The sequence below is a fragment of the Lissotriton vulgaris genome, chromosome 3_1 (assembly GCF_964263255.1).
Source record: "Lissotriton vulgaris chromosome 3_1, aLisVul1.2, whole genome shotgun sequence".
Taxonomy (NCBI): Eukaryota; Metazoa; Chordata; class Amphibia; order Caudata; family Salamandridae; genus Lissotriton; species Lissotriton vulgaris.
Genome location: NC_141689.1, coordinates 590,915,334 through 590,942,482, shown reverse-complemented (window position 1 = coordinate 590,942,482; position 27,149 = coordinate 590,915,334). Strand labels below are relative to the sequence as shown.

General features: G+C 48.1%; 1 protein-coding gene across 2 annotated transcripts in view; it reads right to left on the bottom strand.

Annotated features, from left to right (window-relative positions):
* Window positions 1-27,149, bottom strand: part of RASA1 (RAS p21 protein activator 1) — a 926,777-nt gene that overhangs the window by 417,037 nt on the left and 482,591 nt on the right. For both annotated transcript variants that reach the window (XM_086960862.1, XM_086960861.1), the window contains exon 17: window positions 9,598-9,757. In XM_086960862.1, coding sequence (XP_086816988.1) covers window positions 9,598-9,757 — 160 coding nt within the window. The remainder of the gene's footprint in view (window positions 1-9,597; window positions 9,758-27,149) is intronic.

The following is a 27,149-nucleotide window of genomic DNA, read 5'->3' as shown; positions in this document are numbered from 1 at the left end:
AGGAGCGCCCACGTAAAGTGCATTAGCGTAATCCAGGCGCGACAAGATGAGTGCTCTAGCCACTGTTTCCTTCGCTTCCTGGGGGAGAAGAGGAAAGAACTTCCGGAGGGTGATCAGGGTCCCATAACAGGTTCCCGCCAGTCTCGAGATCTGGTCTCGGAAGCACAGGTCAGCACCAAACCAAATCCCAAGGTTCTTAGCAACTCCACAGTTTCCAGGTGGGCAGGGCAGTCCAATGGGCCAGATGGAATCCCTGAATCCCACCGGGAATTGGCCATACAGGAGGATCTCCGACTTGTCCTCGTTACACTTGAGTTGATGTCCACCTGGAAGTCTTTTGTGCGGTCATGGTAGAAAAACAGCGCATGCTTTGGGTCCAGACGGTGGAGTGTCTCCTCCTCTTTAGAAGGGGAAGAAGGTGGGCAATGTGATGGTCTGACCTATGAGGAAGGAAGTAACCACTTTGGGCAGAAAAGAAGGCAGAGTACAGAGGACTACTTTGTCAGGATGACAGCCAGAAGAAAACAAGTTACTTACCTGTAACTTTGGTTCCCCAGTATTGGTAACTTTCATAGATTCCCATGCTTTGTATCTTTCCCCGTTGTCGGACTGGGAGTCTCGGTAATAAAAAATACCATAGTAGTAGGTACAAAAGAGAAAGGAAAGGCCTCATTCCCTTTTGTAACATATCAGACTGAGCTTTCCCCGGGGAGGTGGGTGGGCGCATGGGAATCTATGAAAGTTACCAATACTGGGGAACCAAAGTTACAGGTAAGTAACTTGTTTTCTTGCCCCAGTATTGGAACTTTCATAGATTCCCATGCTTTGTATCAGAATAGCAAGCAGTAAACACCATAAACCCATTTTGTAAAGAAGTACATCATAACATTAGAAAGAACAGTACAAAATGTGTTACCCATGGAAGGTGGGATAGAAAGGAAAGCTCACCAATCACTTGAAGAGGTTTCTCAGGACAGCCTGGCCCACTGCCGCATCATCCTGCTGCAATGACTCTAAGCAATAATGCTTAGTGAACGTGTGCACCCTGCTCCAGGTAGCAGCCCTGCAAATGTCTTTGATATGTACCCCCGCAAAGAGGGCCGTAGAAGATGCCACTGATCTTGTTGAGTGAGCACGGATCCTGCCCACCAGAGGTTTTCCTGCTATCTTGTGGCAATGCAGAATAGCACTCGAAATCCATCTCGAGATCCCCTGTTTGGACAGAGGGAGACCTTTGTTTGGACCGCCGAAGGCAATGAACAATTGCGACGACTTTCTAAATCTTTGGTTCGGTCTATGTAGAATTTTAGACATCGTTGCAAATCCAGAGTGTGCAATGTCTTTTCCGCTGGAGTGACTGGTTGCGGAAAAAATGTCTTTAGGATCACAGGCTCATTTAGGTGAAAGTCAGTAGGAACTTTGGGAATGAACCTTGGGTTTGTCCGCAAGATGGTAGTGTTCTTTTTGAACTGCAAAAACGGTTCCTGGATAGTAAGGGGCTGCATCTCCCCCACTCGCCTTGCCGATGTGATGGCCAAGAGTAAAGCTAGCTTCCATGACAAGTATTTTAGGTCTGAGCGGTGAATCGGCTCAAAAGGTCCCTTCATTAGTTGAGCCAGGACTAAGTTTAAATGCCACGTTGGAGGAGGAGATCGCACTGGCGGATAGACCCTGAACAGGCCTTTGAGGAATTGTTTGACAATTCTTGAAGACCATAACGAAGGACCAGAATCAGATCTTCTGAATCTCGAAATCGCTGCTAAATGAACCTTGATTGTAGAATGGGACAGATTAGACTTAGCTAGCGAGAGCAGGTAAGGCAGGAGTTGATGAGGTTTTGACGTGAAAGGATCAATCTTTTCTTTTTTACACCAAATACAGAATCTTTTCCACTTCAGTCTGTATGTTTTGTTCGTGGACGGCCCCCTTGCCTGGGAAAGGATGTCTTTGATCTCCTTGGAAAGAGGAACATTCATGTATTCTCGCTGGTCAGGAGCCATGCAGTCAGGTGTAATGATCTTGGGTCTGGATGCCAAACTTGTCCTTCGGACATTGTCAGGAGATCCGGAACATCCTCCAGCCCTATCGGAGGAACTAGAGATAGCAGATGGAGCTCGGTGTACCAAAATTGTCTTGGCCATGCCGGGGCTATAAGGATTAGCTTGCATGGTTCCGTCCTCATTTTCCTGATGAGGCGAGGAATCAGGGGAATCGGTGGAAACGCATAGAGAAACCTCCCCGTCCAGGCTATTGATAGGGCATTGCCCAATGAGCCTTGATGGTGGAACCTGCTGGCGTAGGCTCGGCACTTCCTGTTGGTTGGCGTCGCAAAGAGGTCCACTTCTGGTGTGCCCCATGTTTGAAAGAGCAGATCTAGAACCCGTTGTTTCAGCTCCCACTCGTGACTGACTGAGGTGAGCCTGGTGAGCCTGCTCAGCCTGTCGGCGCCCTCGTTTAGCACTCCTGGTAAGTGCTCTGCCTTTAGAGAAATTCCGTGAAGAATTGTCCATTCCAGAATCTGTTGAGCCTCTCGCGACAAGAGGAGTGACCTCGTTCCTCCTTCCTTGTTCACATAATGCATAGCGTGGTGTTGTCCGTCCTCACTAGCACTTGTGAACCCTGGAGTTGCGGAAGAAATGCTTGAAGAGCTAGTCTGATCGCTCTCAGCTCCAACAGGTTGATGTGTAGCTTTTGGTCGCTTGGAGACCAATGGCCGCTGATCTGCAGGTCCTGCATCACTGCTCTCCATCCCTCCAATGACGCATCCGTTGTCAGTATGTGAGGTGATGGAACGCTTGCGAAGGATAGACCTTGGCATAAATTTTGTTGATGGACCACCAAAGCACTGCCTCTTTCATCTCTCGAGTGACAACCACTTTGTCGTCGAACGATACGTGCACTTGCTGCCACTGGAGGTCCAGTTGCTCCTGCAGGGGGCGCATCCGCAGTCTGCAGTTCGGAATCAGGGGAATACATGATGACATCACCCCCAGCAGCGACTTGTAGCTGCGTACAGAAAGACACTTTTTTCCTTGAAGGCCTCGTGCTAATCGTTGCAGTTTTTGTATCCTCTCTCGAGTAGGAAATGCCTTTGAGAGCTGCGAATCCAACACTGCTCCCAGGAACCGCGCTGTCCGTGATGGCACCAGCGTGGATTTCTCTGTGTTCAAGGTGAGACCCAGATTTTGGAACAGATTGGTGCAGGCCTGCACTGCGTCCTGCGCTAATGCTCTGGTCGGGGCCTTTAGTAACCAATCGTCCAGGTAAGGGAAGACCTGGAAGTGGTTCTTTCGCAGAAATGCTGCTACAGGTGCCAGCACCTTCGTAAAAATTCTTGGGGCAGAGCGAAGGCCGAACGGCAGAACTCTGAACTGAAATTGGCTCTTGGCTACTGTGAAGCGAAGGAACCTTCTGTGCGCTGGGTGAATCGGGACATGGAAGTACGCATCCTCCAGATCGAGTGTGGCCATGAAATCCTCCGGGTTGACCATCTTCAAAACGTCCTGTAGGGACACCATCCGGAAGGATAAGGAGATGAGATAGGCATTTAACTCCCTGAGGTCTTTCTCACCAGGAAGAACCTGGAATAGAAACCTTAGCCCTGTTGGATGGAGGGAACCGGCTCTATCGCCCCTTTGCGGAGCATTTATTGTACCTCGAGTCTTAGTAGATGCAGATGTTTTGATGGAATGGTTGTCGGGGGACTGGGTGGAGGGACTTCCATAAACTCCAAAGTATGTCCTCGTCTGATGATGTTGAGCACCCAACGGTAATTTGGGACCAGTTCTGAAGGAATTTTGACACCCTGCCTCCAACTGATGATCTCTTGGAGGAGGGAACAGTAGGCAGAGCCAGGAGGCCGCTATTGGCGTTTGGACGAGTCCCGTCCACGGGCAGCCTGCTTGCCTTTGTTGTAAGGCCGTGAGTAACCAGAAGACTGGCCCTGTTTCTGTTGGTATGACTGGCAGTTAGGCTGGTATCCAGAGCTGTTCGAAGAATAGCGCTGTTGTTGGTATGAGCCTCTGTAAGCACCTCCTCTGCCTCTTGCCCCTCTAAAAGGAGTTTTGCGGTACTGGAGGGTTCCCAGCGATCTAGCTGTTTCCGTGTCTTTTTTGATCTCTTGAAGAGTATCGTCGATCAATTTACCGAAGAGGGCCTCGCCATCAAAAGGTAGATCAAGGACCTTGTTTTGGATTTCTGGCCTAAACCAAGTCGCCTTTAGCCATCCTTGGCGTCTCAACACTGCCGCTCCTGCCAAAGCCCGAAAGGACGTTGTGGCAATGTCCATGGTACAGTCTATTATCTCCATGGAGACCGCTTCACCTTCTTGTAAAGTTTTCTTGGCTTCCAGCCCTGACTCTGGTGGAAGTTGTTCCAAATATGGAGCTATATCGCACCATAACTGGCGATCATATCGTCCCAATATTGCCAAAGCATTGGCGGCGCGAACCAGAAGGCTAGCAATGGATGAAAAACGCTTGCCCGTGTTATCAAGTCGACGGTTTAAGTCCCAGAAGCAGGCTCCGAAGGCGGAGCCGGAGAGCGAGGACTCTCTGGTTCCTGCGTAGCGTTGGCTGACAGATGGGGAGAAGGTGACAATGCTTCTTCGCCTTCTTCCTGTGCTTCGACTTACCTGAGGAGTGTGAAGATTTTGATGACAAATGGTGATGGCTCCGCGACCAGTCCAGAGACCTTCCTCTCGACCGGGACCTCAAGCAGCGCAGAGCCGACTGCTGGGCCTCCAGAAGCTTTTGGGGCCGCACTCGCAAAGATTTCGGGTTCATGACCTGACAGTCGGAACACGATTTAGGGTGATGATCGTGCTCCAGGCACTAGAAGTCGAAGTGACTTGAAAAAGATGTCCACAAAAGTAGAAGACGTTTTAGTCAAAAAGTGACTAAGGGGCACGCTCTCTCCGAATCTACGCTGGCTGGCACGAAAAAAGAAAGAACTGATGTAAGTGTGCAGGGGCGGCGTTTAAGTAGACGCTGCAATGTCATCCCACTGACCACGACGCGGATGACGAACCTGGAAATGACTGGCGCCACCTACCAATGTGCAGGGGTTCTCCTAAGAAAAAATGTCTCCGGATCCCGTCTGATGCCTGGGAATAATTCTAAGGTAAGAAATCTAGAACTATGGTCTCTTTCAGTTTTGAAGAGCAGTAGGCAGCTTTGACTGCAATTGGGGAGTAAATAGAGCCTAGTTTCAACTAGTGAAAATAATCACAAGAACATAGATGACACCTTAATAAGTGCAAAGCCTTTAAAGAGGATGCTACAGCAATGCACACATACAACCCTCTTCAACACACCGTCTCATACTAAAAACCTTATCTTCATGTGAAATAATGGACAAAAGGTCTAACTAGCTGGAAAATGATTCCTGTGACCTTTATAGCCTAAAGAGTGTAAACCCTAGTTATGGTCATGATTTAGCTTTGGGTTATTTCTACATCTTAATTTAAATATTTTTAGGGATTTCAAAGGCACGTGTGTAGAGTTGAAAAAGAATGTACCATTGCTTCTTTACAATTGTTCATTTTTTTTTTTTTTTACTGCACCCTTATACAACAGATCTTTCAATACAATTTAAGTCAATGGGCAGTGAAAATTTAGCATTTCTGCCTTAAAACATGCAACGGGTCTTCACAAACATTTGTAGAAGTAGATATAGGCTTGGCCCAGATTAGTTAACTAGTGACTTAATTAAAGCAGCCATGCATTTTTTTCTTAAACCATGCATAGAGCCTCTTCCTGGTTCACTTACCATTCTCTCTCCCGGATTAATTACTTTTGTTTCCACACTGTGCTCAGGCCTTTGAAGTAAAAATGTAGACAAGAATGCCAATCTCTTTGCAATTTATACTCCTAGAAACGCAGGGTTTGTGAAGTCACCTGCAGAGCGAGGGGGGGGGGGGGCTGGGGGGGGGGGGGGGGGGGAGGGTCAACGTTTAAGAGGAAGATGAACTACATCTACCAAGGTAGTACCGCAAACCCGAGCCATGGCGGTTATTGGTAAAATGCTGTAAAATGTGTCGCATGATTTTTAAAGAATATTTTTAGATTTCAAAACTGCACACTTAAAAACTTTTTGGAGCAGTCATTGAAATGAATAGGCTTTTCCAGTAAATTGCAGGCAAGTTACTTTTCACGATACTTTTCTAACTCAGTGCTGGATACATAGATGCAGCACTGGGATGTTTCCTGCAAACAGGTAAGTAAATAAGTTTTGTTAATTTGTACGATTTTTAAACAATATTTTTTGATTTCAAAACTCCTCACTGTGAAACTTTTTGGAGAAAAAGTGTCAATGTTATCCTATGGTGGGAAAACAGGAAACGGTTCACAGGTGAGTAATCAACTGTGGGAGTTAAGGTTCTGGGGGTAGACTCGGGGGTCTCCCAGGGTCAGTGATGCACTGTTGTTGCACCCTCATTGGCACTAGGGCAGCCGGGTGCAGAGTGTTGAGGCCCAATGTTATCCAAGGGGGGATAGGGGCCCTCCGTTTGGTGGCTGCTGGCAAGCAGGCCACTGGGTTGTGGGAGCAATGCTCCTAGGGTTAAGGTCAGGGTAAATAGGGAAACAAAGTAGCACAAAAGGTGCACCCTTGGCAGCACTGGGGTGGCAGGGTTCAGTGTGCTGTTTCGACATTGAGTGCCCTGTTTTCTATGGAGAACCTCCCATTTGCAAAAGCACTGCAGGCAGGGAGACAAAGGACTTCTGGGAGCGACCACCACTTGGAGAGGTAAGTTGGGAAGTTAAGGGTTGGTTAGGCATCTTCGGTTTGGGCACACAATGCCGTGGGGCGTCGGGTGCAGATCTTCGGGTGCGGATCTTCTTACCAGCTCCTGGTCACGGTTAGGGGGGCCTTCTGGATTTAGGCTGCAGGCATCGGCTGGAGGCTTGAAGCAGGTCAGGGGTCCCCGGATCTCGGTCAGGATCGCCGGGGGAACCTCCTCGTGGTGTTTTTCCACTCGAGCTCAGGCCAGGCTCAGCGGGTGCAGAGTGGACTGGATTTGCGGTCTATGGTTGGTGCCAGAAGCTGCAGTTTGAACAAATCCGGTGTTCACAGGAGATGCAGTCTTTAGAAGTGAAGGCAGGCAGGTCCTCAGTGCTTCTTGAGGTTGCTGGCTGCAGGACACACCAGGAGTTCACAGGAGCAGGTTCGAGGGGGAGACAGGCCGGTACAGCTGGGGCCAAGTCAGTGGGCGTTGTCCTCTTGTTAGCTCTGCATGGCTTATCAGTCCTTCTTATCTTCTTTCTTGTCTGGATCTGAGGAAGCAAGGTTCAGGGTGCCCCCTCAATACTAGATTTAGGGGCTTTACAGGTAGGTAAAGGGCAAGGACTAATGGGTCCCTTCCCTGGGGTGGGTACACCCCCCTATCCTGCCACTCTGCCGTGGGAGAGGGGCAGGAGCCTGTCCCTGGTTGGCTGGGTCCCCCCATCCTCAAGATGACGGGGACTCGAGGTTGTGCTTCACCTTGCCTCCCCCACCTGAAGGGTGGAGGTGACAGAGGTGGGCACATCCCTCTTCCTCACTTGATTTTCCCGCCAGTTCTCCTGCCCAAACTGGGGGGTAGAACCAGTGGGGACCAGTTGCTGAAAGCAGCAAATGGTCTGCAGAGGCGCACAAAGGCGGCATGCCTTTGAATCTTCTCCTTCGTGAACCCAGTCCATCGTGGGGGAGAAGGCTTGGTAGCTCGTGCCAGGATGTGCATTGTTTCAGGTCCCCGAGAGCAGCAAGCTCTCGACCCAGGGGTTCAGAAACATGTCTGTTGGTGGCAGCCTAAGAAGTCACTCAGTCAGGTCACTAGGAGTTGGTCGAGTTTCAGGGGGCATCTCTAGGATGCCCTCTATGGTGCATTTTACATTAAATCGAACACTGGCATCAGTGTGGGTTTAATGTGTTGAGAATTTTAATACCAAACTTCCCAGTCTTCAGTGTAGTCATTATTGTATTGTGGAGGTCGTGATGACAAACTCCCAGCACCATATACTTTTAATGGCAGCACTGCACTTACAGTGCCCAGGAATGGACTTGGGCACTGTAGGGGTACAGGGCTCATGCACCTGTATCCTCATCATTGGCATAGGGCAACCAGCTAGAGGGGTGACTGATGTATGCCAGGGCAGTGGTTTGTGGGCATGGCACACAGGGATGTGTGCCATGTCGACTCTTCACTTTGTTCTGCACCAAGACACTCAGCCAGCAACGGCAGCTTGGGAGTGTCAGGGTACAGGACCTCCAAGGGTGGCACAATGAGTGCTGCAACTCTTATAGGCCTTCTCTGGTCAGAGTGCCCTGGGTACCTGTGGTACTATTTACCAGGGGCTGACATGTGGCCAGAGATGCCAATTGGGATTAGGCTTCAATGCAGTTTTAGGGAAGGAACATAGTCCCTGGGTACCTGATTAGCAGGAGCCCAGTGCACACTCAGTCAAAGAACATCAGCAATTTAGCAAAAAGTTGGGGCATACCATGCAAGAAAGAGGGCACTTTCTCACATCCATCTACTAATAAACTCAACTTAATTACTGGGATAGTTTTTCCTTCCCCTTTAAAAGGTACTGACTCAAGTCCATGCTGATGATTTAGAATTCCATGGATGGTTGAGAACAGCTAAAACCCACCAGTCAGAGAATTTTAAACAAGCATTTTTCCTGTTTCTTCGAATGTACATTTGTATTTGAATAAAATGTGTTACTCCTAGAACAACGTCTGAAACCGACACACACATACAGGAGGGATGGTCAGGGACCTTAGAGACTAGTGCTGGGATATACAACCAGAGGGCTATACATAGAGGAGAACCCTATATACAAGTGGGGCTACGCGAGAGCGAGAGAAATGCAAAGGTGCCCCTCTCAATCTAACCCACACCCTATACACATCAGAGGGAGACACAAAGCGGTTGACCAAGAGCACAAACACACAGAGAAGGGCATGAAGACCATGTAGATACAAAGACATAGGGCATTCAGAAACCCAGCCTTTCAGAGAATCCCGCACACAAGATCCCAACCAGGTGCAGTCGACATCCCTCCGGAGCGGATAATGTTGTTTGAGATGGGTCTGCACCTGCACCTCCTTGATGTCAGATTCCGGAGGCAGCCTGTATACTCTAAAGAATGGGAGCTCTGAAACTCTTCCCTATCCCTCCCATCACTGTTCTTCCTCCTTTTCCACATACCAGCAGTCTAAGTACAGACACTATATGAGAAGGATTTTGAGAGACACTCAAATTACCAACACAAGTTTCAGCACTGCTCTCTGCATTCAGCAATTCACAACACTAAGTACAACTCCGATACTAAAACACCAAGATAAGTCGTTTAGGTATGATCTACAAACTTTAATTAGAAGCAAGATGTTGATCTTCAAGGTAGTTTTTATTCTTCATGTTTCATTATATGCTTGGATAACATCTACACAGAGGAAATAATTCCATTTGTTATGATACTATTTCCATTTCTTATCAACTGGACGAAAAAGTGATCTTGGTATAGCCATAGCCATACCTGTCAAGCTTCATGAACATTTAATATGATCAGAAAATTATATATATATTTTTAACATTCTGTAAAAATACTGCACCTTCCATGCTTATTTCTCTATCATTTAGTGTTCGAAGCAGCAGTGATTCTTGATTTTCGTGCAAAAAGATCCTCAATAAAATGGTAGCCAGTAATGTTCGGTCCTGTCCGCATACATGTGATAAGGCATAGACAACATGCAGATCCTTTTGTAGTATAAGCTGTGATAAGATAGAAAACATGTTAAGGTTACTAATGTATTGAAAACAGTTACTGCAAAAGGAATGTCATAGAAGAAAAGATGCAACTGAGTCTCTGTAAAACTTGGCTTAGCATCTGCCATTGATGCTCATGAGCAGCACTTTGCTTCAACACAGTGTTTGGTTAGACTCTAGTGGCAGAATGTTTGGATACCTCCTTGCATGCGTCTGCAGATTGAGGATCTGTAAGAAGATTCCAATGTTAGACACATGAACCTGCAAATTTCAAATTTATTTATTATGTTTTGGCTCTCAAAGAGGGCCACATAAACATGTACATACAAAACAACAGAATCGATATTAAGAATTACAAACTTAAAAACATAGTATTCAAGCCATAATAGGTACACTGCAAACCATCAGTCCCACAGGGCCAGGCCAGCACCGTCTTCCAGAAAATTTAATAAATAGCTAAAAATCCTTTAAAAAAGTTAAAAACATAGGCGCAAAACATTTCATTAGGTGGGCAGTAAAGTGCATGAAGAAAATCTTGTAAAGTGACAATGCTGAGGCGTAGACAAATTACTTTAAGCCATCGATTACGCAAACTACGTAGCATAGGACAAATCAACAGTACATGCATGCAGTCCTGGATATTCAATTTACATAAGTTGCACAGCGGAGAAGTGCCATGCCATTTGGACAGCAGCACGTTAAGAGGGATTAAGTCGTAACGTAATAGAAACCAGAACCTACGTACCCCATGTGGTAAGTTCCACAGGGCATACGGTTGGGGCTGTTTCATCCTATAGGATGAGATGAGCAGCTCCACATTCCTTTTACCACTAACTGTTTTTTTATCAGATAGAAAACAATACTCCCACGAAGCCTCCTTGAGGACCTGCTTTAACTGCGTGGGAGAGTAGGAGAAAAGAGCGCTTTCATCCAGTCTAAGGATTTTCACAGCCCCTCTAAAGTTACTAACAAGTTTGGAGAACTCCTTAAAATTGCCCAAAAGCTCATTTTTGAGTAAGACTCGCAGGGTTCCCTCTCTTGCTCTGGCCAAACTGGCTACCCACCTTATTAAGGCGTACAGCCCCTGAACCCAGGCACTCCTGAGTCCAAAATCCAGCCTACAGGCGGCCAGTTGGCAGGCATTATTAAGCGTCGAGAGGGATCTCAGGAGTTTTCCCTCAACCTTGTGGCAAAAGTCCCAGTACTTAATCTCTATTATTTCTATACCATACAGGATGGTAGCGGGGATTTTAGCTCTGAATACTTCCAGAAGGCTAGAAAAATGTCTTTTCCCCGTTGCCAGGTATAGGGACTTTAACCCATTGCCATGGGCAAGAGCTTTGCGGGAGCAATGCTCTATATGAAGATTCTCGCTCATATTGGCCGAGAATATTTTCCCCAGAAAAGTATAACTGGTTACGACCTCCAATCTATGCCCTCCAATGGCCCAACTAAAATTTGTCGAGCGACATTTCTTCTTGCCGGCAATACACATCACTTTACTTTTATTAGTATTGATCTTCATGAAATGCTCCCCAGCAAAGTCCTGAAGAGCCTGAAGCCGATTTGCCAGACCCACAGGAGTTAAGTCAAGCAATAACACATCATCGGCATACATCAGACAGGCTATTGGCATTCCTCCTAGCATTGGTGCGATCCCCTCACTGTGGGACACAGCCTCAGGGAGGTCCGATGTATACAGGGAGAACAGCAGGGGCGCCAATAGGCAACCCTGTTTCAGGCCATTCTGAGCTGGTATTTTGGCTGAAAGCCCCCTTTCGCCCCCCCATTAAGACCCTGCACCAGGTCTCTGTGTGCAGAGCCCGCACCAATTCCAGCAGGGGCGTGGGGACACCCAGCATCGCCAATTTTCTCCACAGCGTTCTCCGATCTACTTTATCGAACGCTGTGGAGAAATCAATAAAGGCGGCATAAACAACACCCCCCCTCACCTGGACATATTTATCCGTAATAATCTGAAGGGCAGTCAGGTTGTCCAGAGTGCCATGTTCCCTACGGAAACCAGTCTGTTCCAGTGGCAAAATATTGTGCTCCTCGACCCAATCAGAGAGAGAACTCAGGAGGCATTTTGCAAATACCTTTCCGATAGAGTCGAGGAGCGCAATCATACGATAATTACTGGGGCTGTCCCTAGCCCCCTTTTTAAAGATGGGGACCAGAATGCTTCCTCTCCACGATGCAGGGACACATTTGGACTGATGGCATGCCCTAAACAGGGGGTACAGGATTTTGCTCCAGATTAAAGGGTCTTGTTTTAGGACCGTCATCGGGAGCTCATCCGGTCCCATCGCCCCAGATGGTCGCATATTTTTTATGGCGAACTCGATTTCCTTCTCAGAGGGAAAGAAGACCGAGTCATCAGGGTCAGCGTGCGTAAAGAGATCCCCACCTGTGGGCTCATTCCCTGCGTATAATTCTCTAATATGGGAAGACCATAGGTCTTCAGGTATAGCTATGGGAGAAGGGGAGTGGCGCGTACCACATCCTTTCCCGATTATTGCCCAGAAATCTTTAATGTTACCCTGCGCCGCAGATTCCCTTAGTTTAATCCATACTTCATCCTCCCTGTCCTTTTTAATTTTTAACTTAAGTCTGCTTCTCTTTCTTCTTAACCTGGCGATATCCTTCCCACGTTCAGGTACCCTTTCAATGTACTGTGCACGGATTAGTTTGTTTATATCCCTATTCAAATTACGGAGGGTCAGAGGAACTGCCTCTCCTTTTTTCCTAGGGGGGACAATTTTTTTGACATTCGATAAAATCTTTTGCATGAATTCCTCAAAACGAACTATTTCATTTCCGTGCCACTCTTCTATTTCCCTGAGGGTATCCGTCACTAACTCCTGCACCCCATTAATGGCGGCATTATTCCAGAAGCATCTTCCAGATGTTGGGTGGAAGGTAACCTCCTTGCCGTTAAGCGACCAGGATGCCGTATTCAAAGACTTTAACGAAATAGATAATAATAAAATGCTATGGTCGCTCAGGGTCGTGGGTATGATCTTTAGATCAAGAATCTGGGGAAACAGACTATAGCTGGCGATAGCATAGTCCAAAATTGAAGATCCGAAGGGGGATTTATGGGTGTAATTTGCGGGGACGTCAGAATGAAATCTTCCGTTTAAAATAATGCCATCCCCGATCGCAAGTTCTTTTAACAGAATCTTCCCCCTTTTATTTGTTCTTAAATTTTCAGGAAAAAGCGTCTGGGGGATGCAATATGCTTCCTCCTTAGGTTTATCCCTGAAGAGTTCTAGACTAGCATTTGAGACTTTGCTATTCAAATCCCCAATAAGCAGAATTACCGGGAAAGGAGGTGAATTTTTTACCTTATCCATATACTGGAGAACCCGCTGCAGTTTATCGTTAAAACATTCCTCAGGCGGAATATACACATTAAAAATTACCATAGAATATTTTACATTATCATAAAACATATTTTCCAATGTAATTGTGTGAAAAAGTCTGCTGGGATCGATATAGTGGGAAAATCTCCATTGAAACTTATTTGATAGTAAACAGGCAAGCCCCCCCCTGGCATGCCCTTTCTTAGAGGGCGCAGCCGGGACTTCCAAAATAAAGAAATCATTTAAAGGCGTTAACCTATCTATGCACCATGTTTCCTGGATACACAGTATATCAGGCTCCAGAGTGGATAAAAAGGTCATTTTCTCCGGGCTGCAATGAAATCCGGCCGCGTTCCAAGAGATTATGTTTAAGGCTGGGTTAAAGATGTTGGAACAATTTGGGATTATCCTTATTTTTCTTGGATAATGCACTATGAAGCCAATTCCACCGGTCGTCATTAAGTGTGGAATTCTCAACAGGTGGGAGAGGCATCACGTGTGATACTGAGCGTTTTCCCCTGGAGACCCAGATTTTCAGGTCTCGCAGAGGAGAGGTTACCCCATTTAGCTCACCATCTCTCAACCCCAGATTATCAACAGAATTTGGCTTGCCGGGGGTGGCGATAGGGAGAATATCAATGCCTAAGCGTTGAAAATTTTCAGCCTGTTCAAGTATCAGATTTGTTATAATAGGGGAAAAGAATTTCACCCGAATGCTCAACACCCGACTACCTCCCAACAGAGTCACCAGTTCGATGTCTCTAGACTGAATATGATAGAGACATTCAACCTCGCTAAAACGCTTAAGGAGCCAAGCTCTATTAAGTAAGAGGTCAGTATCAAATAATGGCACAAAATCTAGTATACGCACATCCGCAGGTGCCTTAGACATACTTGCTTTAGGGCAGGCCGGGGGGCGAGCATTTACAGAGTCAACTGTTACCACAAAGGGAGGGGCAAAAGGGTTTAAGGTCCCGGATGGCTGAGCGAGTAGTCCTCCTAATGCACTCCGAGCAGGAGAGCCGGGTAAAGAGTCCCCAATTTGTGGAAAATCCTCTTGAGAAGGCAAGCTGCCTTGATCATTTTCCTCCTCCACAGATGTTGATGTGGTTAGGTTCACCTCCATGTCCCCTTTTAAGGAAGTAGATGAGGGTTCCCCATTCCTTGTTTCATTCCCCCTTGCCTCTATACATTTTTGAAAAATGATCCTCCGTTGCTTCTTCTTTCTATACTTGCGAACTGGTTTCCTCTTGCTGGCTTTGGTAGTTATTTGTTTACCGTATTTTCTCTTTTCTACAGTGACCTCGGGGTTGTCGGCCAGGAGATCTTTTCCGCCATCCGGGGCAAAGATGGGAAATAACTCCTGAGCCGGTTTGAGGTCGGGCAAGACTTTATCCTCCTCCTCGATCTCCAGGACTATATGCTTGATACAGTTAGATGCTGCAGTATGAGGCGTCTCCTCATGAGAACCCGTAGGGTGTATTTCATTTTTCCTAACTGGTTCGCTTCTAGTGGCTTTAAATTCCCCCTCCGGTGCGGATTGTTCAGGGTTGGGGGAGGAGGCCTTACTTAGGTCCGGCATTTTCTGCAGCAATAATTTTAAGATTTGGGTAACTGATTCAAGGATACATGAACCTGCAGTTATTTAGTAGTCATGTAGAAAACAGTAGCAAAATGTTCCAGAAGAAAAAAACCTATCCTTCCAGAGAGGAAACCCAGAAAAAATGATAGCTTTGTTGGGCTATTAGAAACATAACCACTTGTTTGTCTTGAGTAATACAGTTGTGGTCTATTAAGGTTATTATTATTATTATTGCATTTATTGAGCGCACAGCTACCCGGAGGTTTCCCGGCGCTTGCCTTGGGAACCCGTCCTGGCTTTTCCCTGTGAGATAGCCCCTACAGGGCATCCCCAAGGTGAAAGCCAGGCATCCCGCCGCAGGGGGCCGTTGTGGAGATTAAGCAAGCTTAATGCCCAGAGTTGCAGAGTGAGAACCCATGATTAGAGCGGGCACCGAAGCGAGAATTATCGAGTCCGTGGACATTTGAGCTCAAGACCCTGCCGCGTCGGGAATTGAATCCTGGTCCCGGGTCTGACCTCAGCTTCTGGGTCTGCCTGCTCTACACCGTGAGCCACACTTCTCCACAAAGGTTTGATTGGTGGCCAAGCAAGTGTTAATTGAGTATATTTTAATATGCAACAACTTTTCTGCCTTTTCTTTTGTGGGTATTCATGCCTGTGTAGTAGTCTTGATAATTCAATTGCTGGTTTGTGGACTCTATGGAGAGGTGGTTGGTATTACGTTTCTGACACTGTTTGTGAGTGTGATAGAGTTGTGTCAAGTTGCTTCCCCCATAGATTCTATGATAGTGCATGTTGCAAGTGGTAAGGTTAACCCTATCCAGTCGTTTTTGCCTTTAGCATTTGTTGACAGTTGTGTGGTTCTATCTAGGGTGTCTAATATCAGGGATAATTCATCAAGCTGGCAGAGAAAATGTCTGTGTAGGAGCAGATGTATTTACAGGCACTTTCCTTTACTTGTTTTCAGTAGAAGCTAGGAGGAATTCTGGACTTCTGTGAAACTCCCAACTCTTACTGTATTAGTATGCTGCAGCTTATAAAGCCTTTCTAGATATTTCGTTTGGCATTGCATACTACTTCTTAGCTGTGGAAACTGCATGTTTCCAACTTTGTATGGTACCAAGAAAAACATAACCTTTAAACCACAGGTTGTATGTGTATGTATATGTGAGCGATTTTCCTAATTTTCCGTAGTTGGTGGCCGCTGGAGAAGATCACTGCTGCCACCTGTCCACGAAGCGAGAGATCGGCGTTGACGATGACCCCTAGGCTTTTCACCGAGGAAGAGGGGGTGGGGGGAGGCCCAAGTTCTACCGGCCAGAAATGCGTTCCCCAGCTATTCTCACTTTTCCCAGGCAGAACCAACTCCGTCTTGCCGGGGTTGAGTTTCAGGTGGTTCACATCCATGCAGTGCTGGATGTGAAGCATGGTTGACTGGAACTCAATTGCAGCATTAGGGGAGCCAAGTGGAAATATGATCTGAAGATCATCAGCCTAGTTAAAAATGGTGAGGTTTCTGTTTCTTAATGAGTGAATCAAAGGGCTTAAATATAAGTTGAAAAGCAGCGGGGACAGAGAGGAACACTGTGGGTCCCCATAGGTGGAGGTAAGCTTGGGGGCGGTAAAATTTCCCAGCCTTACTGCTTGAGTGCGGTCGGCAAGGAAGGATTCGACGCAGCCGAGTGCAGGATCACGCAGGCCCGCCTGCTCGACACGGTTCAACTGGATTTTGTGGGCGACCGTGTCAAACGCGGCCGACAAGTCCAAAAGCACCAGAGCTTGATGGAAGCCAATATCTGCGTTTGCTCTAAGAGTGTCCAAGACTACAAGGATCACAGCCTCCATTGAATGCGCCGGGCGGTAGCCAGCTTTGTTTGGCCCTAGATAATCCGAGCGGTCAATGAAGCTAGACACACACCGGGCTAGATGGGACTCTAGTATTTTTGCCAGGAAAGGGAGGAGAGAGATAGGGTGGGAGTTGACAGGGTTGCTAGGATCAGCCCCTGTTTTTATGATAAGGGGGAACTACCGTTGCATGCTTAAAGGCACTGGGAACCTTGCCTTGGGCAAGTGATTTATTAAGAAAAGGAAGCACGCTCTGAGGCAAGATGGTAAATATCTCTTTTAAGACGTGCGGAGGACAGCAGTCATTGGTGGATCCTGATTGGACACGCGTCATAAGTTCTGATAGTGTTTTAGGACAAATGGGTTGAAGGGTATCTAATATGCATTGGTTGCTAGAAATATCATCCAATGGTTCTCAGTTGATGGTATTGGGGAGACTACCTTTAATGGAAGAGATTTTGTCCAGGAAAAAATCATTCAGGGAATTAGAGTTCTTGAGAGGGGTCTGAATAGGCGAGGTTCTGGCGTCATTACATAAATCATTCACTATTTTAAAGATTTGCTTGGATTTGTTGTGGGCATTGAGTAATTTTGTAGCGAAGTAAGCTGCTTTAGTGGACAGGATGGCTTTTTTTATACTCTCTACGGGCGGTGGAAAATTGTTCCCTGTCTTCGATTGAGTATCTTAATCTCCATTTTCTCTCGATTTGGCGCAACTCGAGTTTTTGTTTTTTGAGGTCAGTGGTAAACCATTTGTGGGCCTCTGAGTGGCGAGCATGGGAGAATGTAACAATTGGGGTATGAGTATTGCTAGCTGATAGTAGCCACTCTGACTTTTCCCTCCATGGAGTTGACGTCCCAACAAAAAATGGGTACAGAGTTCTCCAAAGTATTGATGAAATCCAATTTGATTAAGGATTTCCACTTCCTGGTTACACACACCGCTGAGGGGGTAGACTTTTTATAGCCACTGGTAGTATTTGTGAATTGTATCAAGTGATGATCTGACCAGATGAATGGGGAGATTAGGGGAGTGTAGAGTGAAATAGTGTTAGACCAAAGTGATCCAGAATATGTCCCTTTTCACGAGTGGGGTTGTGTAGATGCTGGACTAGGTTCAGATTGGATAAAAGTTCGGATAGTTCAGCTGCAGGAGGTCCCCCAGAGACATAATTGAACCAATAGTTCAGGTCCCCGATCAGGAGCACCTTTGCGTAGTTTATCACAAGTGTGGCCATTTGTTCACTTAGGGAAGTAGGGAAGGTAGGCATTGCCTGAGGGGGACGGTACATGAGAACAGAGCACCAAGGAACCTATATCCATGTCAAGTTGTATGACCATATTGTCTACCTCGGGAGAATGAGGGAGGTCATGGTGGTATATTTTAAGTTTTTGTTAATTATGGCAGCGACCCCTCCTCCCGCTTTCCCAGGCGTCCGATTAACCAACAAGAAGTAGAAGTCGGAGGGGAGGGCTGCTAGGATGTCAGGTAAAGAATCCAGGGTTATCAGGTTTCGGTGATCAGAAGGATATCCAGTTTATCCGAGGTAAGCAGCAGGAAGATGTCAAGTTGGTGTTTTGCCAGGGAACGCATGTTAAGGTAAAGGAGGCGGAGGACGGTTTGCTATGGTCTTAGTAGCTACAAGAGGGTGTTAGACAGGCGTGGTGGGAAGAGCGTGGTCTATCTTGGATAATGAAATACCATTAGTTAGAATGAGACTATGGATAGTGGGGTCCAAGGGAGGACATAATTTCACCGATGCTCTTTGTGATCTCAGCTTGCCGGGTGAATAACTTATAATTTGGCCATAGTCCATGGCCCCGGGCCCGACCGGGAGCGGACAGGCGCAGACGGGCTTGCCTTTGGCACGCCCGCTGTGCATTCTTGACATGGGGCCAATTTAATACCCTGCAAGGAAGAGGGGGGCATGTCTCGCTCTACCGCTCCGCCCTCCACTCAAACAGCTATCAGCTGCGGTGGACCGGGGTTGGAGCGGGAGGCGTGCGGCGCAGTAAGGATCAAGACAACTTCCAACAGCAAGTGCCAGGTATTTAAATTAGTTCACAGAATGCAAATAATGAGTTTAAAAGCATAGAAAACAACACACAGCGCAGAGCGCAGCCGGCAGTAACAGGACTAGCAAAGCTTCAGTCGCGCGTCGCTGATGCTGAATCCCTTATGTGCAGTTTCTGTCAGGGGGGGGGGGCGTGTCTTGCTACACTCCAAGATGGCCGCCGCGTTTTTTTGCTTTGGTGATATGCCTTCCAACCTTTGTCACTGTCTAGTCACGAGACCACATCCCCACTATGGCCATGCCAGTGATTCCTGCTACTGTGCAAGATATATAATGCCGCGCGCTGCCAGGCTCCGGTACCTTCCTGACAGTGCAGCGGATCGGGTAGGTCGCAATACGGGTTCCATACAAACTTCTGGATGTATGCTGGGGTCTCGACTGGACGCGTGACGCTCAAGTAGTATGCCGCCTTGAATCCCTGATTGCCACATGCAGTTTCACTGTGGTAATACCACGATCGCATGGTTGTGTGCGTTTGTTCAGAAGTACTTGACACTGGTCTAATCAACCTGTAATGGGAGCGGGTCCCTTTAGTGACTGACCTGGCCTTTTCAACATTAGTAGTGTAATATAGGCAGCGCTGATACCGCGCTCCTAGTACCAGGCATGCTGGCGAAGTGTCATTATGGGGTACTACTGTACAAAGACATAGCGGGCTTTCTGTTTAACCACTCGGTTGCTCTTGTGTACTCCCTGGGAGGAAATGGCTCTCCCCACAGTGCTCCTGTTTTAACCAGTGCAGAGCCTCCAGAATCTTGATTGCTGATCGCTTTCTCTGTATGTTTCAAACCTCCTCCTTTTACCACAGTGACACCACTTTAGGGGTGTCTTTTAATCCGCTGCACCAGACGAGGCCAACCTACATACCACTTTAGGTGAGTTCGCAATACACTCACGTGTTTGGGGTGGAGAGTTCCCACGTTTTGCATGGTGTTTTATATGTTTCCCTGTGTTTCTGAAGTTACACTGTGGTTTTCAAGTGAGCACTATACTTTGTGACACCACATTGAAACAAAGTGTTTTTAATCAACATTCAAGCAAATTGCGTACGACGTCCTATGATTCACACTGCAAACCATCAGGACTGATGTTTTTTTTAATTGTTCTTTCTATTACAGGTGGTTTCACTTCCCTGGCAGGCAAGTCACTAGGGATATACCAGTGGTAGGTAGCTTAGCACCTGTTGCACAAGTTACTTACCTTCGGTAACGATATATCTGTAAGAAACAGTAGTTAGTGTTGGATTCCTAACCTTAGAATATCCCCAGGCGTCAGACTGGATCCGGAAAGTTTTGCGTAGCAGTACCCCTGCACGTCGGTAGGCGTTGTCTGCGGCTCCGTGTCCGTCGTCAGTGCCGGGATGACGTCGTAGGAGTACTTAGTCGCCGCCCTCGCACGCTGACGTCAGTTCTTATACACAGCTTTTCCGCGCCAGGAACGCAGAGCCATGATAAAAACCAACACTGCTGCCATGAAACTAGGGCCCTCAAAGGGAAGAACCTTAACCCTAGATATCGGTTCGCAGAACGGGAAGGATGGGTGGGGCGGTAAGGAATCTAACACTAACGCACAAGTTACTACTTGTGTAACGATATATCTGTAAGAGACATTAGTTAGTGATAGATTCCTTACCTTAGAATATCCCCAGGCATCAGACTGGATCCGGAAATTTTTGCATAGCAATACCCCTGCGCTTCGGTAGGCGTCGTCCGTAGCTCCGCATCCGTCGTCGGCGTCGTTAGCGCCGGAATGACGTCGGAGTACTTAGACGCCGCCCATGCGTGCTGACGTCAGTTCTGATACACAGCTTTTCCGCACCAGATACGCACAGCCATGATAGAACCAACACTGGTGCCATGAAACTAGGGCCCTGAAAGGGGAAGAATTTAACCCTAGATATCGGTTCGCAGAACGGGGAGGATGGGTGGGTCGGTAAGGAATCTATCACTAACTAATGTGTCTTACAGTTATATCGTTACACAAGTAGTAACTTGTGCATCTGAAAGAGACACGTTAGTGATAGATTCCTTACCTTAAAATAGATACCCCAGCAATACCAACCCGGGTGGTGGGTCTGCGAACCAATAATCACACCAGAAAGTCCTGGAGGACGGAACGGCCAAAGAAGCCATCCCTCCGGACTTGGCTGTCCAGGCAGTAGTGTCTTGCAAACGTGTGCAGCGAGGCCCACGTAGCTGCCTGGCAAATGCCCTGCAAGGGCACTCCTCGGCCCAGAGCAGTTGTAGTCGCCGTGGCCCGAGTAGAATGAGCCCGCAATCCAGCAGGGGGCTCCTTTTTGGCCATGGAGTAACATGCCTGGATACACAAGATGATCCACCGGGAGATGGTCCTCTTGTGCACCGCCTTTCCCTTCTTAGCGCCCACGTAACCAACGAAGAGTTGGTCATCCACCCGGAACTGGCGTGTGCGATCTAGATAACAAGAGAGCGCACATTTTGGGTCCAGACGGTGGAGCCTCTCTTTCGAGGGATGCGGAGGCGGAAAGAAGGTGGGCAAAGTAATGGACTGCCCGATGTGGAAGGCTGTGACAACCTTGGGCAAGAAGGAAGTCTTGTTCACAACACAACCTTGTCCGGATGAACAGAGAGGAAAGGAGGTGTAGAAGAAAGAGCCTGGAGCTCACTCACTCTCCTGGCAGAGGTGATGGCAACCAGGAAAGCAGTCTTCAGAGTAAGAAGACTGAGAGGACAATTATGGAGCGGCTCAAGGGGAGCACACACGAGGTAAGTAAGCACAAGATTCAAGTCCCACTGGGGCATCACGAAGGGAACAGGAGGGAACATGTGTGTCATGCCCTTCAAAAACCTATTTACAATGAGGGACTTGAAGAAGGAAGGCTGATGAGGTAGCCGTAAGAAGGCGGAAAGGGCAGAAAGGTACCCCTTGAGAGTGCCCAGTGCAGAGCCCTGCTGGGCAAGAGAAAGAAGAAAGAGGAGAACCTCAGAAAGGGGTGCAGAGAGTGGGTCCACAGCCTTTGCTGTGCACCATGCCACAAATCTGTTCCACCTGCAGGCGTATACCGACTTTGTGAAGGGACGCCTGACTGCCAGAATGATATCACAGACTTCGGGAGGCAAGTCAAATGGCCTCAACTGCTGCCGCTCAATCTCCAAGCTTGTAGGTGGAGAATGGACAGGTTCGGGTGCAGAACCGTCCCCTGCTGCTGCAACAGAAGGTCCTCCCAAAGAGGCTGACGAATCGGGGGATCGACATGCTGAGTAGCTCGGGATACCAGTATCCTCGTGCCCAGTCCGGAGCCACAAGGATAACCTGGGCCCGGTCGCGCCTGATTTTCATCAGCACTCTGGGCAGAAGTGGTATAGGTGGAAAGGCGTACAATAGACCGCAACTCCATTCGCGACGAAAAGCGTCTCCGAGCGAGTGCCTCCTTGGAAATTCCAACGCGCAGTACTGATGACATTGCGCGTTCTCTTCTGTGGCGAAGAGATCTAACCAAGGCTCTCCCCATTGCTGAAAGAGGCCTTGCGCCACGTCCGAATTCAGACGCCATTCGTGATCCATCATGCATCGACGGCTGAGTTCATCCGCCCTGGCATTCAGAGAGCCTGCCAGGTGTTGAACCACCAGGGTCATGCCCTGATGTTCCAGCCACTGCCAGAGGCGCAGAGCCTCCTGGCATAGGGTCCACGACCCCACCCCGCCCTGTTTGTTGCAGTACCACCTGGCGGTGGTGTTGTCCGTGAACACCTGCACTACACTCCCCCGTACAGAGGGGAGGAATGCCTTCAGTGCTAGACGAATCGCCCGCAGCTCCAAAAGGTTGATATGGAGCCGGGACTCCGTCGGGGACCAGAGGCCTCTGATCTCCGCCTCCCCCATGTGGCCTCCCCAGCCCTGGAGGGACGCGTCAGTCACAACCACGTGCTCCGGGTGGGGTAGGGAGACGTATCTGCCACTGACCCAATCGCGGTCCGTGAGCCACCACTGCAGTTGTCTCGCAGTGCCCTTTGAGATCAAGACATGATCGGACAAGTTGCCCTGAAGCTGGGCCCACTGAAACTTCAGTTCCCACTGCAGAGCCTGCATCCGCCACCGAGCGTGAAGCACCAGAAGGATGCAGGAAGCCATCAGCCCCAGAAGCCGCAGCGTCAACCTGACCGAGACCCGGGATAAAGGCTGGAAGATTGGAATCAGAGCCTGTATATCCCGAACCCGCTGCTCGGGTGGGTAAACCCGAAACTGCGCAGAGTCGAGAACCGCTCCGATGAAGAGGAGCTTCTGAGAGGGACACAGGTGCGACTTCAGCACGTTGATGGAGAACCCCAGCAAGTGCAGGAGGTCGGCCGTTGAGGTTCCGTGACAATTGTAAGTGATGTTTTCGACTCGCACGAATATGGTCGAGTCTGGTATCTACGAACCGCAAATGACGAGTTTAGTAAGTGTGCGCAGTTTCGCTGTGCTAACTTAAACTGTTCGTTTGTTATGTGGGTTTTTCATCTGTACCCACGGGTTCCATCTTAGATACGGCATCCATTTTGTCTCTTGCCCTCAAGTAGCCAGCGAACGGACGTTGTCCGCTTCGCGACCCTGGGGCTCCCAAGATATTTGCGGAAGACACATGTCCTTTGTAAGTGTCTTTATGATGAGGGGGATGATACTGTAAGGCAGATGGCCCAGCTCGAGGCTCATCTCGCCGTGCCGGTTTATTGTCTCAGCCGTGCATCTCATTAGGCACGTCCCTTTGATGCCTGTAGTTCGTGTTTCCCGATACCTCCCCTTTTACACCCTTTCCAATCTCCCCACTGTTTCCATCTTCCTCTGCACCTGTCCTTGTTCCTTTTTTCGATCTGTTTTACTGCTGATTGGAATGTACTAATGGTGGGAAGATGGGTTTTTACAGTTGGGAACCGCCAAATGTTTCCGCACTTATGTTCCGGACCTTATGAGTATCAAAGTGACCAAAGCGACCCCTCTCGGGGATAATTGTGGGAACCGGGTTGTAAACCTTTGTGTGCTATGTAAACCTATGGGAGAATTTTGTATAAAAGGAGCGATCCACAGAACCAATTCGAAGCAGTCTCCCCGAACTACACTTGTTGTACTTCCGTGATTTCTGTGTTTCCCTGCAGCAAATAAACCTTGAATCTTTGACGCCGAAGGAAGTGTCCCGTGTCTCTGTCATTCGTACGCCGGAGCAGGTTACCCACGAAGGTTTCAGGTGTTGTCCCCTGGCACCGCTGGGTCTTAAAGAACCCAGTCCTTCAGTTGGCGCTCAACGTAGGGCTGCATCAGTGGTACCGGTCCAAGCCCGACGATCGTGAGGAACTTCGTGTGAAATCTCCGAGGGAAGGTGCACTCCGCTTCATCGATCCTGTTGTCGAAACAAGTGGCCCGAAGACTTTTCCCGCGAAGATTCCCGCCTCCTGACGGCTGCGACGGACTGCTGCCCTGACTGTAGACCTGTTTTGGCGCCTGGCGTAGACCTTGGTAGAGCGAGACGACTGACGGGCCTTCCTGGTGACGCCATCGATCTTTGAGTTAAGTATTTGTGGGTCGCTCCCAGAGTTCTTGGTTGTGGTTGCTTAGTGGTTGCATGGTTCCATTGCATTTGTGGTTCTTGGTACTTTGTTGTGTTGTTTGACGACTGCAGCCGCCAAAAACCGAGGGTTTTCGCTTTTTGCTGGGACTTGGTAAATCCCGTAACCCTTGACGTTTGTGAAACTCGGCTAGTGTGCAAGATGCCTGGTCGTAGTACTTTGTTTAGTTGTTTCAGACGTTGTGGTGCGGATTCCCGACTGGAGGACTCGTGTCCGATACCTCCGGTTGGAACTCCGACTTATGAACTGTACAGCAAACATGGGCTAGGCCCGATTACTTTTAATGATTATTGGATTCGCTATACTAAGAAGGATGGTGTCCTTAGTTGGCCACCCCATGGTAGCTTTGAGACCCCGATCTTAGATAACTTAGAGGCTAAATTGTTCGAGAAAAAGTCGAGGCCGGCCATGTTTGATGCCTTTCGGTTGTGGCGTAAAGAAGCCCGACAGAAAGAAATCAGACAGACTAAATGAAATCAGAGAGATGGTGTTGCTACCATTGTAAAGAAAGCAGAGCAATTTCAGCGTGATAAGGAGGTTAAGGAAAAGGAAGTGTTTGATAGACTACAGCGTATGACCATAGATAAATGCTATCCTGCTTTGCCTACGGAGTCGGAAAGAAGGAAGAAGCAGTTGAGGATCCTTTAATGTCTTATCTTATGAAGTCGCCCCCTCCGTATGTACAGGGTACCGCAGCTCCTGTGGTTCCCCCTGTACCTATTCTTCCACCTATTCTTCCTCCACCTGTTCCTCAACCTGCACCCGTTCTTCCAACTGTTCCTGCTCCTCTGTCTGTTGCTATCCCTACTGCCCCTCCGCTTCCACATACTCCTGCTCCCGCTACTGCTCCTGCTCTGTTAACTCCTGCTGTTGCTTCTGTCTCCACTCCTTCGCTTGTTAGTCCTGTGTCCTATACTTCTCCCTCTACTCGTAGTCGTACTTCTCCTCTTGCGGCTAGCTTCTTTCATTCTCTCGGACCTGTTCTTGGGTCTGCTGGTTCAGATGGTCCTCAAAGACGTAGTCAGCTTCCTGGTAACAGGGAACGCGCTTCTCTATATAATATGGCGATGGGTTGGATGACACATCCTCTTAGAAATCCACCACGTGTTGTACTCGATACGTTCTGTCAATTCAATATACCAACCCAAAGATTCGTGTTCGAAGAAATGTCTAAGGTTCTTCGTGATCAGATATCGGCCGATGCACCTGACGAGGTGCTGACTGCTTTGTCTGACCTACAGCTTCAGTTCTCGACTGGACTGATAGTGGATACCAATGTTCGACGTGCTGTTGAGCGGTTGCTATCTTTCCGTCCCACTCCTATACCTCAAGCCCTCTTTGTTGAAGATGTTGAAAGACAGCCAGATGAGTCTGGTCAATTTCCTATGCTTGAAGTTCCACCAGTATGGATGCCAGGTAATCCTAACGCTGCTCCACCGATCTTGCCGTTCTTTCAGAGAGTATGGATACATCTCCCATGGAAACGCTCAGAAGTATTGCAGGTGAAGCAATCATTGCCTGACCCTCGCAAAAATCCTACAGGGTATTACAAGGAATTATCGCAGCTCGTAGATGCTACGGTAATGAATCTTGCTGATATTGACATGCTGTTTGGTAATGTTGTACCGCAACCGGTATGGGCTAAGATTCGTCAGGAAAATCACGCAAACGAATTAGGTGGTGATTGGGCTGCCATTGTAGCGGCGGATGGTCGACAAATTGGTGGTGCTAAACCCGAGCAGTTGATTGCTGCTCTTCCCCAGAGAATAATTACGCTTATGAAAACTCTTATGCCAGCTATGAGAGTAAATTGGGACAAATTGTCAGCTTGTAGACAGAAGAAGGACGAGAGTGTCTCCGACTTCTTTACGAGGTTCGAGGAGGCATTCATCGACCATAGTGGTCAGGATATGGGTACTGAGGGTGGTCAGCGGTTGTTCGTAGACAAATTTGTTTCAAACTTATTGCCCGATTTGAGCAATAAATTGAAGAATTCAGAAAGTGTGTGGGCCGTTTCTACCTCAGCTCAGATATTGGCCACAGCACAATATTATGAGAATAGAGAGAAAGAGGAGAACGACCGTGCTGATAAAAAGACGAAAGAACTCAAAACTAAAGTGTTGTTACAGCAGGCCTATCCTCCACGTTCGAATCAGAATGCTTCGCAACAAAATAGATCGCAGCCACAATCGACTCGATCACAATCTCGAAATGACTCCTCTTCCCAAAGATCTTCGTTAGGGTACAATCAATGTGCCTATTGTAGACAGGAGGGTCATATCAAATTCAATTGTCCTGTTCTAAACGATCGTAATAGCGGTAATTCATCCAGAGGAGGTCGTGGTGGTTCACAGCAGACATCACGCGGTAGGGGTCGTGGTGCTCAGAATGACCGTTCAGATACCTCATCAACTTCCGATAATTGTTTTGATCAACGTGGATCATCGCAAGGACGATCTGCGCAGTACAATGTAGATGATTATTACGTCGATCAGGGAACTGACGACAGTAATTACTAGGACAGCCATAGACAAGGAGAGGGAGTGGTATCAGTTCCGGTTGATCAGAGAGGGCCTTACGTCGCAGTTGCTACATCGGGCGTCGTTGAGCCTTTTCTGTTGGACACTGGTGCAGCGAAAAGTTTCATAAAGCATTCGAAACTCCCTGGCGCACCTTTGTCTGGCTTAACAAATGTTTCCGTTGGATTCTCTGGCGCCCCCGTTAGCAATCCAGTTTCGCGCCCTCTGCCCCTTACTATTGGGCCTCGTGAGCTAGAAGCTCCGTTGATTTTGACCACGGGCTGTGGTGAAAATCTTTTGGGCCTGGATTTGCTTAAACGTTTGTATGCAACTCTGTATTGTTCTCCTGCGGGTGTAAAGCTTACTTTAGGAGAGAGGGTCGTCTCTCCTATGTACTTGTCTCTCGATAAGCTTCCACCGGAATTGAGTT